Source organism: Babylonia areolata, chromosome 6 (genome assembly GCF_041734735.1).
Source record: "Babylonia areolata isolate BAREFJ2019XMU chromosome 6, ASM4173473v1, whole genome shotgun sequence".
NCBI lineage: Eukaryota > Metazoa > Mollusca > Gastropoda > Neogastropoda > Buccinidae > Babylonia > Babylonia areolata.
The window spans coordinates 28,061,764-28,079,715 of NC_134881.1; the positions used below are offsets into that span (position 1 = coordinate 28,061,764).

The 17,952-nt window shown below is 41.0% G+C and overlaps 1 protein-coding gene across 1 annotated transcript in view; it reads right to left on the reverse strand.

Moving 5' to 3' along the window:
• Nucleotides 1–2,335: 2,335 nt before the first annotated feature.
• LOC143282895 (coiled-coil domain-containing protein 81-like) overlaps nt 2,336–17,952 on the reverse strand; it is a 36,543-nt gene continuing 20,926 nt past the window's right edge. The window contains exons 8-14 of the mRNA XM_076588774.1: nt 17,004–17,295; nt 16,530–16,637; nt 10,613–10,696; nt 8,901–8,986; nt 8,229–8,307; nt 4,289–4,509; nt 2,336–2,806 (exon numbers count right to left, since the gene is read on the reverse strand). Coding sequence (XP_076444889.1) covers nt 2,542–2,806; nt 4,289–4,509; nt 8,229–8,307; nt 8,901–8,986; nt 10,613–10,696; nt 16,530–16,637; nt 17,004–17,295 — 1,135 coding nt within the window. The 3' untranslated portion in view covers nt 2,336–2,541. The remainder of the gene's footprint in view (nt 2,807–4,288; nt 4,510–8,228; nt 8,308–8,900; nt 8,987–10,612; nt 10,697–16,529; nt 16,638–17,003; nt 17,296–17,952) is intronic.

The window sequence follows — 17,952 nt, forward strand, 5'->3', positions numbered from 1 at the left end:
AAACAGTATGCGAAGGTTTCAAAAAGCATTAAAAAATATATATCAATGGAACAACAATACACTTCATTCACAAATCAGCATCTACGAATTCTTTTCTTTTTTTTTTAATGCCACACAATGCTTTATTCATGGAAAACAAGTTAAAAACATAAACATGAAAACAGGGAAGGGGGAAAGCATAATGCTAAATCAATCCCTTTTCTTTTTCAAACTAAAAGCTGAAGGTGTGAGCAAGATATCCTTTAAAAAAAAATCAAACCCACTGCCACATCAAAAGTGTACTAAGTTTGTTTTTTTGTTTTGTTATAAAAGAATGCAAGTTATCAAAAACAGAAACAAAAAAGCAGTAATACTGAACATTCAAAAGGTTATCAACAATCAAAATAAAATGCTGGAAAGATTTTGGTGTCAATAATACACACAGAGCTCTCCCAAAAAGCATAAAAAAACATATTTAAAATGCTCTCAACGAAGAAAAGTTTCAAACTGACATCAACAACACTGAAATACAAATTATTTTCAATATCACAGCAGCTTTCAGGCATTAGACAGCTTACACCTACTATCTTGTACCTATATGTACAGCAAGTGTGCAGTCCTCCTAACAACAACAACAACAACAACAAAAAAGGGCTCTAAAATTTGTATATGCTAACTGGGAGAAGGCAGAGAGGCAAGAGATGTCAGAGTATATCCTCAGACTTTCCTTTCACAGTAAGGCTTGTAATGGGGTAGCAGACAAACACATAAAAGAGAATACACACATTTACACATGCAAACACCAAAAATTTCTAGCTTGTTCCTAATGTTTCTGAGAGAGAAAAAAAACAACAATACACAAAGCTATACACACTCTACAAGTAAGTCGACCAGAAACACTGTCCCATAATAACAACAAAAAATGTATCAAGTAATGTTATGTAGCAATGCCATCTCTCAAGAGCAAAATGCCTTTCCGGTGTGTTGCAGGGCTGTTATTCACAATATCCAAAATATGTTTCTATATATCAGGATAAATTTCAAGTTAGGTTTACAAAAACAAACCTCCGTATGAAACAAATTAATGTCTCTACATGATGCTTCCTACAAAAAGCATTCTATATTCATAAATACATTTATGTATTAAAGTGGCATACACTGGTATTTACTATTATTGTCTTCTTCTTTTTTTTTTTCTTTTTTTTTTTTTTAGGCTCTTGCAGTATCGTTGAAGCTACATGCAACTTTTTGAGGGAGGAAAGGTATTTCTAAGCGGCTGGAGAAACAGGAAAATTATCCTGCAAAAAGTTATACTCCAACCATAAGCCGTATCAGTGTTGTTTGCAATAGGTCTGAAGTTTCCTTGAAACACAATACAAAAAGACCAAAAAACATGTGGACTGGGAAAAGAATGTTCTGTAAATAAATAAGAACTGTCATAAAAATGTGTGAGTGTGTGTGTATGTGCGTGGGTGCTAGCGTGCATGTGTGCGTGCGCGCGGGCACGTGTGTAAATATACCAGTCCATAAGCATATAAGCAGTAAGATTCACAAGATTGTGCAACAGGTAGTACTTGTGCAAAGCTGGTGTCTGGAAAATATTATTTCTATCAAGCACATAACATATACTGCACAAGTATGCAAACCTTGATGGCAGATGTGGTAACTAGTGGGTCTGTGTACTCCAATTGTGCACATGCAAGTGTATATGCTCAAATAAATCCCAACCAAATCTGCTCACGGCCAATACATACATCAATCATACTATTTGTTTGGTTTCTCACAACACCGAAATCTCAAGTAAAGGCCCCTAAAGTCACCGGTACAGTGACTGCTGAATCACTGATAACCTGACTTTCTTGTTCATCATTCTCTCCAAATGTATCACTCTTATTTCCTTTGAATCAGGATCACCTTGTGCTTCTATGTCAAAGGACCTGAGATCGCTGAGCTATAAAAAAAGTTTTTTTTCATGAAATATTTTGTTTCTATCTTATGTGTGTGTTAAACTCAAAATAAAGGTGACAGCTCCTTGAGTCTGAGCTATCATTTCTGTTTCCAATGATCCCTCTTTGACAGACCTTCACTCTGGTAACTTTGTCCTGCTTTGTTGATGCTCATTGTTTCATCTGAGACAGTCCTTACTTCCTCCCTATTCTGTTAATCTTGTGCATTAAACCGTATGTTCACCCCCTCCATAAACACATATGCAGAAACTCACTGAAGAAGCACACACTCATACAAACACACACAAGCACACATACACAACAAAATGTGATTATACATACAACATGACAAGAAGCTCGAAAGTGCTAAGTCGGAGTTCGAGGAGATTTTTTTTCAAGCAGAGTTTAAAAAAAAAAAAAAAAAAAAAAATCCAAATTTTTTCTTTTTTTTAAATTTGCACCACAATTTCCTCTGCTCTCTCACTCCCTGATATCTCATATAGCAAAGCTCCGCTCACGAGTTGTATACACACTGAACGAACGCTCACTGCTCTAATTTACCACTCCAAGGCCGTGTCTCTAGTCAGGAGACACACCCCCACCCCCCCAGTCACCATCACACCATGATGCGCGACCCGGGCACGTAGCGCGACTCGCTCCAGATGTTGCTCTCCCCGCAGTTGTTGACGCGGCGCTTGCACTGCTTGCAGTGGCTGTACTGGTCACACTGCTCGTGCAGCAGCTTGCCAGACTCCAGGCCCTGCAGCCGCGTCTCCAGGTCGCGGGCTCGCTTCATGTCTGCCGCCTGCTTCCAGCTGTCCTCCAGGTGGCGCCGGTTCTCCACCCGCGCCCTGTGGCGGTGGGCCCAGTCTTCCTCCACACTGCAGACACACCAACAGCTTGTTACTAAACCCCTGACTACAGACACACCAACAGCTTTGTTACTAAACTCCTAACTGCAGACACACCAACAGATCTGTTACTAAACCCCTGACTACAGACACACCAACAGCTTTGTTACTAAACCCCTGACTGCAGACACACCAACAGCTTGTCACTAAACCCATGACTGCAGACACACCAACAGCTTGTCACTAAACCCATGACTGCAGACACACCAACAGCTTGTTACTAAACCCCTGACTACAGACACACCAACAGCTTTGTTACTAAACCCCTGTCTGCAGACACACCAACAGCTTGTCACTAAACCCATGACTGCAGACACACCAACAGCTTGTCACTAAACCCATGACTGCAGACACACCAACAGCTTGTTACTAAACCCATGACTGCAGACACACCAACAGCTTGTTACTAAACCCCTGACTACAGACACACCAACAGCTTTGTCACTAAACCCCTGACTACAGACACACCAACAGCTTGTCACTAAACCCATGACTGCAGACACACCAACAGCTTTGTCACTAAACCCATGACTGCAGACACACCAACAGCTTGTCACTAAACCCATGACTGCAGACACACCAACAGCTTGTCACTAAACCCATGACTGCAGACACACAAGCAGCTTGTTACTAAACCCCTGACTGCAGACACACCAACAGCTTGTTACTAAACCCCTGACTGCAGACACACCAGCAGCTTGTTACTAAACCCCTGACTGCAGACACACCAGCAGCTTGTTACTAAACTCCTGACCGCAGACACACCAACAGCTTGTCACTAAACCCCTGACTTTTTAGTAATGCTTTGACTGCAGACAAACCAACGTCTTCTTACTACTAAGGCCTTCTTACTGCAGTCTTGCTACTAATCCCCTGACTGCAGACACACCAACAGCTTGTAACTAAACCCCTGACTGCAGACACACCAACTTGTTACAAAACCCTGACTGTAGACTGAAGAAGAGATTCAGATTCACATATTTTATTCAATCAAGGCCTTAGCCCCATATGAAGAGGGGCAAAAACATAATTGTATAATCAAACCAAGAATTAAACAAGTGCCACAAGTCCTTCAAAAGTAAACACAACACACACACACACACAAATTAAGACACAATTGTCTCTCTTAACTGAAATACTTTATGAAGATACGATGCTAAATTTCGAATAATGCTGTCATTATTAGATGCCATCAGTAGACCTGACGGAACAAGCATGGCTCTGCATAATATTTCTTTGGTATGAACTTAGCACAGGGCAAACGAAAACAAAGTGGACTTCATCTTCAGTTGAATCTTTACACACTGGACACAGCAGATCAGAATCGTTTTTATATTTATAGCAATAAGAATGAGTATTAATAATGAAGAAGAGAGAGAGAGAGAGAGAGAAACTGGTTCTACAACTGCGTGCGAGGAACAGCTCCATGCACACACCGACTGAACCACCTACCCTTCCTTGGTCTTCTCCAGGATCATCTGGTCTCGCTCCTGCTCGGCCAGCCTCCTGAGGATGACCTCCCTCTTGCGCTGGTCCACCAGATCCCTCTGCTCCTGGAACAGTTGCTGGGCCCGCCGCCGCCGCTCGGCGAGTGTCTCATTGGTCGTGTCGTTCTTCCCAAACACCTCCGTGTCTGGCTCACGGGGCGGCAAGAGGGTTGGCTTGAACCTCACCTGATTATGTAGTCGTGATCGTTATAGTACATGCTTCAGCTCACTCCAGACAAAAGGCCCCAATGAAAGGCCCCTACTGTTCACAACCATTTCAGACGAAGGGCCCCCGTCGAGGCCTGAGATAGTTTTGAATTTTTGGAGTGGCATCTAGTTTCCATAATGACATTATGAACTTAGAATATCTTATCTGACCTTTCCACTCTCTCCTGTGACCAATAAATGCAGTGTGTGTTGCTGTGCTTGTGAGCAGGTGAGCTATTTTTGTGGTGACTGTTTTTTCATGAAAAGTGTGGATCAACAATGGTGTCTGACCCAGTTTCATCTCAGTTGCAAGGCAGACAACAGAATTAGAAGAAAGGGCCATATTGTGGCTATACAACGCTCTGAATTTAATCTGTTTCAAACTTTGTGCTTTCCTGGATTCATTTACAAGTCTTCTGCAGTGTGTGCAAAATTTCAAACAAAAAAATATGGATACTTTCATCATCTCACTGTAAGACAGCATAAGAAGGGAGGAAGTTTTATATTTTGTCCTCAACTAACTTGTTATGTTACTGATCAGTCTGGAAGGTTTTAGTTTAAAAATTCTAACATTTGTTTTTTGGGGGAATTTTTTTTTTCTTACCTATACAAGTGGGTGTCTGTGGGGAAAGTCAGGGGGAGCTAACTGGCAGTACAAAGTGAGTTTAAGGGTGCACCTGAATTTTTTTTTTTTTTTTTTCTTTTTCTTTTTAACATTTTTTTAAATTCCAACAGAAAAAAACAACATAAACAGACTGACAGACAGAAACACCCAAGCAGCTGGATTATACATAGGTTGGTTATCATCATGGAGTATCATCATTTGTTTCTTTCGATCTTACACAAGCTCTCAAGGAATACAAACTGTCAAGTATCTTAGAGCACGTTCACAGCAAGTGAACACCACAATCATTTCTTATGAATATCAGTTTCAGCGAAATGGCTGAATGATCTGTTCTGTACCCATATTCTATGTGCACCTGAATATGCTGTCATGATTATTTTAAAGTATATGCTTTAAGGGTGCAGGCTTGTACCTCAATTGAATATGTTGTCATGATCATTTTAAAGTACATGCTTTATAGGTACCAGCTTGTACCTCACCTGAATACATTGTTATGACCTGAATTCATGCCAGTTCATAGTTCAGGGAACTGGTTCCTCTCCACACACACACACACACACACACACACACACACACACACACATTGTGAAACAGTGTGATGACACAATGCATCTGCCCTGAGAAAATGGGGAGCTAACTTTTGTTATAAAACAAACACAACAAAAGACACACTGGCCCAAAAGCCAACTAACCAAACAAGTGGATCAATAACGCACAAGGAATAACTTCATTCAGTGGCAGCCACACAAACATACAAGATAACAAACATCCTTTTTCTTTTTTTTGTCGCACCTCTTTCACGCTGTGTAAAAAGCCAGTCATGTTACGTATCTTATCAATCAGCCCATTTATCTGCCCCCCACCCTCCCAACCTTCTTGCCTTCAACCCCCCACCCCCTCACTCCCCCACCCCTTCTATACCTTCTATGCCTTCAAAGAAATTCCTTCCCTTGTTCTGTCCTCACGGAAAAAAAAACAAAAACAAAAAAAAACAAGTTCAGACCCAGCACTTTCGTGAAGTAGGTCACCTGACCTGGCAGGTGGAAGGGGAGGAAATTCAATACGTAACCAAACAGAAGCCAGACGGTGAGCGTTATTGACAATGCCTTTTGATGTCTGCCAGTTGGTCGGCTGAAAGACCAGTTTCTCAATGCATTTGTTGTTTGCTCTATCCACAATGATTTGCGTTTGTGCGGCACACACGTGGCACAGTAGGAACTGAACTGCAGGGGAATACTTCCGAGCAAAACAGGTCCAGACAGGTTGTAGAGAAAGGCAAAAGAAACTGGGCAAACTTAACTCGCATTTCTCAGCCAAAACAAGAACAAATATGTAGGAAGAAGCACATGACATTAAACTGTTTTGAGTGTGACTTGTCACTGAAGCCTTAATCACATTGCCTATGCAGTCATTAAGAGTTGTTTTGGCCTTCATTTTTTTTTCCTCCAAAGAAATCTCATTCTAACAGTTAAAGTCAGGCTGCAGCAAGTCTGCACGCATTTTCATGCACACATTGTCTAATTTCTTTCTACTGTGTGAGGAGTATTCGTTTTAAAACTTCTCCGATTAATACATCAGCTGTAGTGGAGCATTTCATATAGTACATTAAGGCCACATATGGTGCTCTAAAATTTCACATTTACAATTGGTGCATAAAGTTTGCCTTTACAAACAGAGTGTAAATTTCAAATTTACAAAACATAAAGTTCACAAGCCTCACAGTCGGGCCAACAGCAAAGTGAGAGCTGTATGATCGATGGTTTCTCAACTGCAATGGGAAGTCATTTACAACTTAGTCTTTTGTGAAGGACTATGACTCTCGAAACTAGTGGGCAAGATTGCCTGGGGGACCATCCAATTGCTGTCCTAAAGCCCTCTAGGCCAAGAGAGTGGAGATGTAAGCTGGGCAAGACACTCTCCGATAAAATCAAATTCAAACCCAGACAGCCAGGGCAGCAACTGCCTCCAAAGCTGTTCTGATGGTTATAGTCAGACACGACCGACAATCATACATACAATCTGGTTTGTCTTACACTGAGCACAAATCAAGAATTCACTGCTGTGCACTGAACAAACAAGAAAACAAAGGAGAGGAAGGGTAAAGTGACGGGTGGGAAGACATCTTTTGTCTGTAGAAGATGTCACTGTTGCAATGCTTCCATTCCCATGGTGGTTTGCATGAGCGAACTTAGCAGCAGAAAGTCTGCTTATCATTAAGAATGTTCCTAACTCCACGGTAAATTCCTTCTACTTAGGAACATTCTTAGCTCACTCCGAACGATGGAACGCTATAGCGTTCCTGACGTAAGGTAGCGTCCTGGATGACGGAACGCTATTGCGGTCTCGACAATTAAAATTTTTTTCACGTTTTCCTCATGGGGTAGCATAAAAATCACAGCTACACCAGGCATTGCGGACGTGTCAAGGGTCGAGTGGAAGGTTTCTTCATAAGATTCTGTAACAACACACTCAACAGCGAGCCAGCGAGTTCAGGAACCCACACGACAAGCTAATCTGCATACGTATCAAAAATGGCGTCGCAGGCAATACAAGTGGAAATTTTTGGAGCAAACTAGATCACGACAGCAGCTTTTACTACTGCTGAAGTGACTGAAATACTTAAAACTGAAGGTTTCGACATCGACGAGGCTAATGAAGACGTTGAATAAAGTATCTATAGTGAAGAAAGCTACCAGCAAGCAGGTACTGATAGTGATTGAGCTTCTGACAGCAGTGAAGAGGGAGGGGGGTGGGCGTTCACATGACGTGAGGAGAGGGTCAGTGGATCAAGTACAGCGAGTTTCATTCAGTTACTTTACGTTTTGTATTTTCTGTGATTTTTTTCCTAACCCTAACAAATGGGTCGTCTGTAGGGAAAAGCATGGGAGAGAACTAGTCGTCCGGAGTGAGTTAAATACTGAGCAAACAAAGCACTGCACAGATTGCCCCATACAACCTGGCCGTGATGCCATTAGGTCTCTCTCTTTCTCTCTCTCTCACACACACACACAAATCAGAAGCAAAAAACACCACACAAATAAACAAACAATTCACAAATATCACTGTTTCTCACCTGAGTGTCCAAAGCTTTCTTGTAGCTGTCCACTTGTTCAATCTTATTCTTAATGTTCTGTTCCCGCTGAGCAGCTAAACTGTAAAAACAAACAAAATACATGCAGACTGTCTTCTATTCTTGATTCAGCCACCAATATGCAATGCCCACATACTAAGCAAAACATTTTCAAGATGGGGCTCCTTGCAATTTTAGCAGTGTCCTTGCCTGACTTAAAAAAAAACCCTTTAAATTCTAATTTGTATCAATAAGGATAATCATTTCAGCACACTGTTTAATTTCAAACTGTAAAAGCACCAGAATGTAATGAAAACTGTTTCAGTAACAGCAGTAAAATATATAGCACTACACTTAAGTACAACAAAGTGTGGCATATTGTTTTATTCTGAACAATGCCATTAAAAAAATCTGCAGCATATTCATTTTTTACACAGCACACACAAGCACACACACTCACATGCATGCACACACACACACACACACACACATGCGAAGGCATACACACACACACAACACAGCATAACAGAACACACACAGGCACGTACACACAAACGCACACACAAATAAACACACAACTCACAACTAAAACACACATGCACACACACACGCACACACGCACGAACACACACACACACACACACACGCACACGCACACAGAACAAGACAACATACTCCTCTGCCAGCTGCACTTGCTCAAGACGCTCCAGGAACTCTTCATCTGCCTTCGTTCTGGCAATGGCGCCATTCTTGCTCTCCACCTGGAATGGAACGCAAAACACTTCACGTTTTCTAACATGACTGCCTTCAGTCCAAACAGACTTGCATCAAATTGCATCTGATTGTATTGTATTGTATTGTACTGTACTGTACTGTACTGTACTGTACTGTACTGTATTGGATTGCCTTGGATTACGTTGTACTGTATTTTGATTTTTATTGTATTGTTACATTGTGTTGATTTATATTTCACTGCATTACATTGCATTAAATTGCTTTGCATTATGTATTACACTGCATTACACAGAACAGTACTGCATGACATTACACTATATTGTATCACATAGTTTTACATTATTTGCATTGTATTACTCTGTACTGCATTAAACTGTTTTACAATGCACGGCACTGCACTGCACTGTATGCTATTGAAATGTGGTGGACAAAGTGGCCTGTACTCTGCCCATCCTGACAAGAAATGAAAGGGGGCTGTGAAAATGGAGCGTCTAATGTGGGACGTGTGGCACTGTCCTGTGAGTGTGTGTCTCTTGGTCTCCTGAAACTTTCCATTCTATCCTTTTTACCCTCTGTTGTCTTGGGTTCCGTCTGCCTCCTTTCCACTCCTCCCTCCCCCCACCCCCCCAACCGCCTTCACACCCACCCCATCCCCTCTGTAGCCTATTTGTGACAACAATCTTATTGTATCAATATCATTTATCATGCTTTGACATGCATTTTCTCCCTTTATTGCTATGCGCCTCCCTTTCAGTTTACTTGTGCATCCTAATTCTGCACTACTCAGTTATATAATAGTCCATCTAACAAACGAGGAGAAGAAGATGATGATGATGATTTATTTAATGTGGATCATACCCATTTCATACACGGTAGATACATGTATGTGTATCAATAGGTCATTTATTTATTCATGCACCCCCTCCATCTCTCTTTCTTTCTCTCCTACCACCCCCCCCCACTTCTTTTTTCCCTTCCCAACCCACCAACATTATTCTTTTATTCTGATGTGCATGTTTTTGTTGTTGTTGTTTTTTTCCAACAAATATTTTACAAATTCCATGCGTATGCCTTTATGATTTTTAGTATTAATATTGTGTAGTGTAGACCCTGTTTAGGGTGGAAACCAAAAGACAAAAAAGCACACCAGTGCCAATCAATCTATTACCAATGGAAACAAAGACAAGACAACATTGTCTATTTCAAAGTATAATTGAAAAGCACTGGTGCACATTTTTTTTTTTTTTTTTTTTTTTTTTACTCATCCAATCCCTGCCATAAATATGGTCAACAATAAACAATGCTAAATAATACTAAATAACAAAGCTAAGGCATAAGCATGGCTGTAATAACATATACAGGAAATACTTGTACTGTTGGGCTGGAAAGGAATGAGAGATGAAAAAAAAACATAAGCACACATACATGGTATAAACTGGGTGTACTGTATTTTGTCAAATAACAGAGCTCTCTACTGCCAATACACAAGAACACCGACACAAGACACGCATATCAAGAATGGGATGACATTACCATAGCAAGGAAAGCACGTGGGCTAGAGAGGGAGAGATAGAGACAGAGACAGAGACACACACACAGAGAGAGCAGGGGGTTAAGATAGGGGACAGAGAGACTGGGACAGAGAGACTGACCTGTGTGGTAAGCTCCCTCAGGTACTGCTCCTGCTTAGGCAGTCTGGGCGGTGTCAGCGGACGTCTCTGGAATATGTAGGATCTCTGCACAACATAAAAACATAAAAAATTGGAGGGTGGAGGGGGTTCCCCTTGTCTCATGTCATAATATGTGGTTGAATGCTGTCATGCACCACTGCTATCTGTATTGCTTCATGGAAGGTATCTACAGCATACTACAAGGGAAGTCTGCACCATATAAGTACTGTATGTTATTATCATTATCATCATCATTATCATTACCATTATCATTATTCTTATCATTATAATTATAATTACTATTATCATTCTTGCTATGATCTTGTAGGTTTCATTGGTATTTATGTAGCAGTCAGCTTTGTGTGCAAAATATAGTGAGAAAAAAAAGAAAATGATCATAAAAAAGCATGAAAGCTGTTATTTATTTCATCATTTATTTGTTCACTAGCTTTTAAACTTATTCTATTTCACTTTGCTCATTTATCATGCAGATACATGAAATCAATTTTAAAAGACATTGAACAAAATAAAAACAAAAAAATAACAACCATACATACCTTTTTGAATTTTTTTTTAAGCGGCGTCAAAAAACAGTTATTTTAAAGCATTTCAGTTGCTTAAAACTTTTACTCACTTTTACCCACTTTTACCAAGTCCTGTTCCATGCAGTGGAGACATGCTGTGCAGAGACCGTCTCTTTGCCGAGTGAAGTCAGTGGATTCACTCAGAGCTCTCGTGCGACATGTCTTACCCCAACGCTGTCCGCTGGCCAAGTCCACAAAATAACCATAGCTGAAGTTCGTTCCCAGGCCCACCATGGGGCTTGTTTGCAGTGGTGTCACCAGGCAAAAAAAGATTCCCTTTCCAGCACTTCCTTCTTGTACACTCACCCAGCCTCCATGACCCTAACCTCCACAAGAGCTGGGACACAGGACAACAGACCTCTGTGGGGTCCTCCTCAGGGTGACATCAGTGGGGAGCAGAGTTCATGAGACTCCTTACATCAAAGGAGCTTTTCATCTTCACAGGTTGTGCTCCAGTGAGACCCTCGGGATTCTCATGGTGCATGTCTGACAGGGCTGCCGGCACACTCCACACCTTGCACACCCACTTCAGCCTGTGTCTGCAGGGCCTGGCGCCTCCACCATGGAGAGTCCCCCGTCCCTTCGGGCCAACCTCATTTCTGGTCATCAGGTGTCAGCCGACACTGCCCTGACCAGCACGTTCTCCCAGATCAGCCCATCATGTGGGGACTCTGGCTCCTGAGACACCGGGACATCTGCTGCCACTGTTTCATCCACCAGGCCGACCTCTGCTGATGAGGTATTCCTTTGGGTGCCTCTGTCGTCTGCTGATGTTGCTTCCGGGAGGTCCATAATGTCCACTGGCTCTTCAAGCCCACCCGGCTGGCAGAGGAGTCCTCCAGTGGTTCTGGTCATCTGACTGACGCCTCAGGGGGCTCTGTGCTCCCCACTGATGTCGCTTCTGGTGTGTCCACTTTTGGCTGCTCCCGCTACCTGGGTCCTCAACCAGTCATCAGGCACTGCATCCAACCAGCCTACCGCCCCTGTTCCACGGATGGGTCCGCCACCCTGCCTGCTGCCACTACACCTGGCATATCCACCCGGTGTGCTGACGACCTACTTCTGTGATGCCACTGTGTCGGACACGGCACTGTCCCCTGAGTCTGCCCTGACTGACGACAATGCTTCCTGTGGGACCGCCCTCTGCCTCTACCACAGTGTTTGGGCTTGCCTTAGAGACCACGCTTACCCCACCCCCCACCCCTGGACCCACTCCCGTTCACCCCCCTGCCCCTACTCCCCATGAAGCCAAGCAAGTCCATCCTCTTTCCTGGATCTGCATGGCTGTCCAGCTGACTGTGGGGCAAAATTTACCAGACTTCCACAAGTTCGTTCAGTGAAGGAACCCCCCCCCCCCCCCCAAGCCCCCACCCCCCAAACCCCCCTTCCCTCCACACCCCTAACAAAACAAGAAACAATAAAACCCAACAAATTGTTATTTACTCATATCAACATTGACTATAAATGAACAATATATCTGAGTGAATTTTTAATTCGAAATAAAGGCTAAATAAAAAGTACAATAGAAGACCCATCTGGAATCTATTAATCATAGAACTACAATCAATGAACAAAAACATTACCCTAGTCACAGTGTATGGATCAAGTAAAGATGATCCAGTCTTTTATCAGAATATTAAAGATAAAATAACTAGCTTGAATAACAAAAACATTATTATAGACGATGACTGGAATTTAGTGAACCCAGTATTAGACTATTATAACAATGAACACATTAATAACCTCCTAAGAGATCAAGAATACACCAATCTATTTAAGTAAACAATTCAGCAAGTAAAAGAACAATATGCTGCACTGCCATATGATAGAAATAACCTACATTTAATCCCACTGGATCAAATTAGTTTCACAATATCCGATCAGTTATTTCTTGATGTACTTCTAATGGAAATACAAGCCAAAACTATATCGTATGGCATTGCAAAGAAGAAAAATAACGAAATGAAAGAAAAAAAGGCTTGAAACACAAATTATTCCTTTAATGAACAAGGACATACTTACAGAGTGAGAGCTGATAACCTTAAATGAAACTAACAGAGACTTATAAAACCTTAGACATCACAAAATGGAGGGAATCCTCCTCCGATCGAAAGCTAGGTGGGCAGCTCAGGGCGAAAAAAATAAGCAAGTATAATTGAAATTATCATTGAAGGGTTTTTGAAGGGTGAAATATCCGCAACACAAAAATAAGGCCTTATTTCTGCCTGCCCAAGGGTGACAGGCCAAAAGAACTATGAAGAACAGAGGCCAATCACTCTTCTAAATGTTACATACAAAGTTTGGTCATTGTGTTTTTCTTATAGAATCAAAACAGTTTTGCGCAATCTCATATCCTAGGATCAAATGGAGTTTATACGAGGACGGTACATTGGTGACACAATACAAATGATCTATGATTTTATATATTACTTAGAAAAAAATAATCTACCTGGTCTACTTGTACTGACAGATTTTGAAAAGGCCTTTGACTGTGTGGATTGGACGTATATGGAAAAACGTTCATGTAGCATTTGGATTTGGAGAGAAAATTAGTACATGGGTCTCCTCATTTTACAAAAATATAAAATAATTTGTAACAATAAATGGAAAGGTGTCGAAAAGCTTTTCAGTAACTAGAGGCTGCCAGCAAGGTGACCCCATCTCACCTTATTTATTCATATTACGTACAGATATCTTAGCATGCAAAGTTAGACAAAACAACTGTATAAAGGGAGTTAAAACTGAAAATAATGAACATAAAATAAACCAATTTGCAGATGATACCACCTTTTTTCGAGAAGGAGATAAAAGTCATATATGAGTGTTTGAAACCCTTGATGAATGTGAAGGGATTTCTTGTTTGAAAATAAATGTGGAAAAAATGAAAAACTTATTGCCTGGAAACAAGAAAAATTCTAAAATAAAGGTTTCTTGTCGCATATAAAAATGGACTGGAATCCTGAGAAAATAAAAATTCTGGGGCTCTGGTTTACAACCAATCTAACGCAAATGACATAATAAAATTCAGGTGATAGATAAAACGAAGTTTTTTTTAAGATTTGGTTGAAAAGAACATGGTCACTGATGGAATGGGAGGCAGTGCTTAAGTCACTGATTCTTTCTAAACTAACATACTTGTGGATTCTTCTACCTCGGCCACCAGAGAAAATCATAAATCAACTGCAAAACATGTGTTCTGATTTCATGTAGGTTGGAAAAAGTTAAAATAAAATATGCTGTACATAGTACTTAAAAACTCCAGACATCAACATGTTTATAAAGTCTTTAAAGTTATCTTGGATAAAGAAAATGTATGTTAGTGAACCGAAATGGAAAACTATCCTATTATCTATGTGTCCTGAGATTGAAAATTTAAATGCATGTGGTCCTAATCGATTCCTCAGACTAGAAAGCAATTCATTTTGGAAAGAAACATTTCAAGCGAATGCCAAGTTTTGTCAAAAGATCAAATTAAAAATGGGAACTGAACTGGTAACAGAACAGAAATTTGACAATGACAAATTCAAAATTCGCAACAGATCATTCTACTGTAAAAATTTTGAAGAAGATAAATGTTAGATTGGTAGATTTAATAGACGAACAAGGTGAATTATGAAAAGTTATGTGAAAGAATTACTAACAAAATCAATAAATTGCATTACTTGAGTTGCATCAAAGCAATTCAGTTTTACCAAAAGAAGATGAATATTAAAATACTAAATAACATAAAAGTCTGAGAAAACAAAAGCACATGAAATTCTAACAAGCATTTTGAAGGGATCGCACGTATACTATGTTTTTCTAGAAGATCTAGAAATATTTAACATAACACCATTTGATTCTTGGGAGAAAAAAAAGCTGAATGTACTGATACCTTGAGGAACAGTCTGTAAACGAAACAGTAGAATAAAAGAGGTAAAACTACACTGGTTCCAGCTAAGGATTTGCTGTAGAATACTGGTAACAAACGTGATTTTAAAAGAAATGGGAGTAGTCAAAGATTACAGGTGTAATTTCTGTAATATCCCAAAAGACAAAACTGTTCACTGTTTATGACAAAGTGAATATGTGCAGAGATTTTGAACAGCACTACATAGCTTAGCACAACAAAAACATGTCCCTTGTATGCAACTGACACTTTAGTCAGAATATTGATTCTGTTTGGAGAAGACAAAAACAATGAATCTGATGACATACTTGACTATTTTACTAGTTGCCAAATATTTTATGTGTGCAAATCAAAGATTAATAGTGTAAAACCAACACTGCCATCCTTTATGAAGGAACTACAATATACATATAATACTGAAGAACAAATCCATAAATAACAGATGACATACACTAGTTTCTACAAGAAGTGGATCCCTTTACACAAGTCTATTACAATCACTGTAGTTATGTGTTTATGTATGTGTGTGCTTATATACATGCATGTGTATGTGTGCATGTAAAAGAGAGTATTTTTTCTTTTTATCAACCAAAAGTAGAATGTTGCTTTGATTAGACCCACAATGAATGTACACAGTAATTGAAGTGAGGTGCATTAACGTATAAAAACATGTGGGGTGGAGAGGGGAGGGGTGTATGCTTGTGAACTTGCTCGCACATAAGAAGCCCATTCTTGCCAATGCACTATATTGCTGAAATGTGTAAATGGATGAGCGTTGTATATGTAAAACTTAGTTATCTTTTTCTTTCTTTTTTTTTTTCCTAACAAAACAAAACAAAAAACAAAAACAAAAAATCTGTTTGCATACTCAGTTACATATACTAAGAATATTGTACACTCTCATGGCCTGAGCAGTGTGCTAGTTCTAGGTGTGGGTCAGGAATATGCTTCCTTTTTTTTTTCTTTTCTTCTTTTTTAAACAGATATGGTGTGGCGTATGTGGATCAGTCCATACACTTTGACGCTCTCTTAGAAATGAAGCTGAAAATGAATCATAAATAAGTCTGAATGTCCAGTACAACGAACAATGGGACCATCTCAATTTCATAGGTTTTCATTTTCAAACACACACAAAAATATTTACAAACAAACAAAACCAAAAAGGAGAAAAAACAAAAAAAAAAAACAGAATGACATCTAAGGCAAGTATCACCACTGACACATTTTAATCTGTCATTCAACAGTACAGGCTTTCTGATATTCCTTTGCCTGTTAACTGTCTATACCAGACAGATAAAACTTTCTCAATTCAATGCTCAAAACCACACAAAACACTGTATGATCAAGGAGTGAGTGTGCACACAGAGATTACAAAGTTCGTTTGGACTAGGGTTAAAAAGAAAAAAAAAAGAAAAAGTCATCTTACCTGTGGTTCAAAGTCCTTGGCTCTCTTCTTTGCATTCACAGCTTCTGACACGCCAAGGTTAAAGGCTGAAATCTTCTGCAGATCGTGCCGACGAGAAATGTGACGTTCCTGTTCAACACACATTTTTTTTTTTTTAATGAAAAGTATGCAAATCATGGCCTAGCCTGCAATATTCAATATTCTTTGAGTACTCTTCATCTTAATGTTTGATTTTTCACATTTATTATCAGCTTTGCAACAGTTCTGCTTTCTTGCTGTTCCCCATGGCTTAAATGGCAGCAGCCACTGCATACAAGGCACACAGACATCCCAACCGGCTGTTGTGCCCGTCACCACTCCCCCTAAACACACACACATACACACACACACGAACTCTCTCACTCAAGGGCTGACTACCCCCGCCATCCCCAACCCTCTCAACCCCCCCCCCCCCCTCCCCCTACACACACACTCAAACCCCCTGTCACCCCTGACCTGCTCCCTCAAGATGTCCTCAGCGTCCCTCATGGTCTGGTACTGCTGCAGCAGCCTCTCCTCCTCCTCCTCCCGCTTCTTCCGCTCCTCGGTGAAGGAGACGGGGATGTTTCGCCGGGCCCTCTGGTGGCACAGGTAGCACAGCTCCTGGCCCGCCCGGGGGTGCCCGCAGGCCGAGGCCGGCGTCGGGGGCTTGCTGGCCGGCTTCTCCCCCACCATATTCTCCGCGCTCATCGACCGCTGCAGTGGGGCCAGGCGGGGCGGGGTCAGGGGCTTGTGTTCCAGTCCGCCCCTGTGAAGGGAAAGGAAGCAAAATGCTGGTGAATTATGGTACATTTTTGGGGTGCTTTCTGTGTACCAGTCTGCTCCTGAAAAGGAAAAGCACAATGTTAGCATTCTGGGAGTGAACTTTTGGGGTGCGCTCTGTGTACCAGTCTGCCCCTGTGAAGGGAAAGGAAGCAAAATGTTAGCATTCTGGGAGTGAATTTGGGTACTTTCAGGGTGCTCTCTGTGTTCCAGTCTGCGACTGAATAGGAAAAGAAGCACAATGCTAGCATACTGGGAGTGAATTAGGGTACTTTTTGGGTGCTCTCTGTGTACCAGTCTGCTCCTGAAAAGGAAAAGCACAATGTTAGCATTTTGGGAGTGAACTTTTGGGGTGCGCTCTGTGTACCAGTCCGCCCCTGTGAAAAGTAAAGGAAGCACAATGTTAGCATTCTGGGAGTGAATTTGGGTACTTTTGGGGTGCTCTCTGTGTTCCAGTCTGTGACTGAAAAGGAAAAGAAGCACAACGCTAGCATACTGGGAGTGAATCAGGGTACTTTTGGGTGCTCTGTGTTCCAATCCACTCTTGGAAAGGAAAAAAGAAGCAAGATGTGACTGGAGGTGAAAGAAGCTACACTTTTTGGGTACACTTTTACTCTCAAGCTTGTGCTCTGGGGTGAAGGAA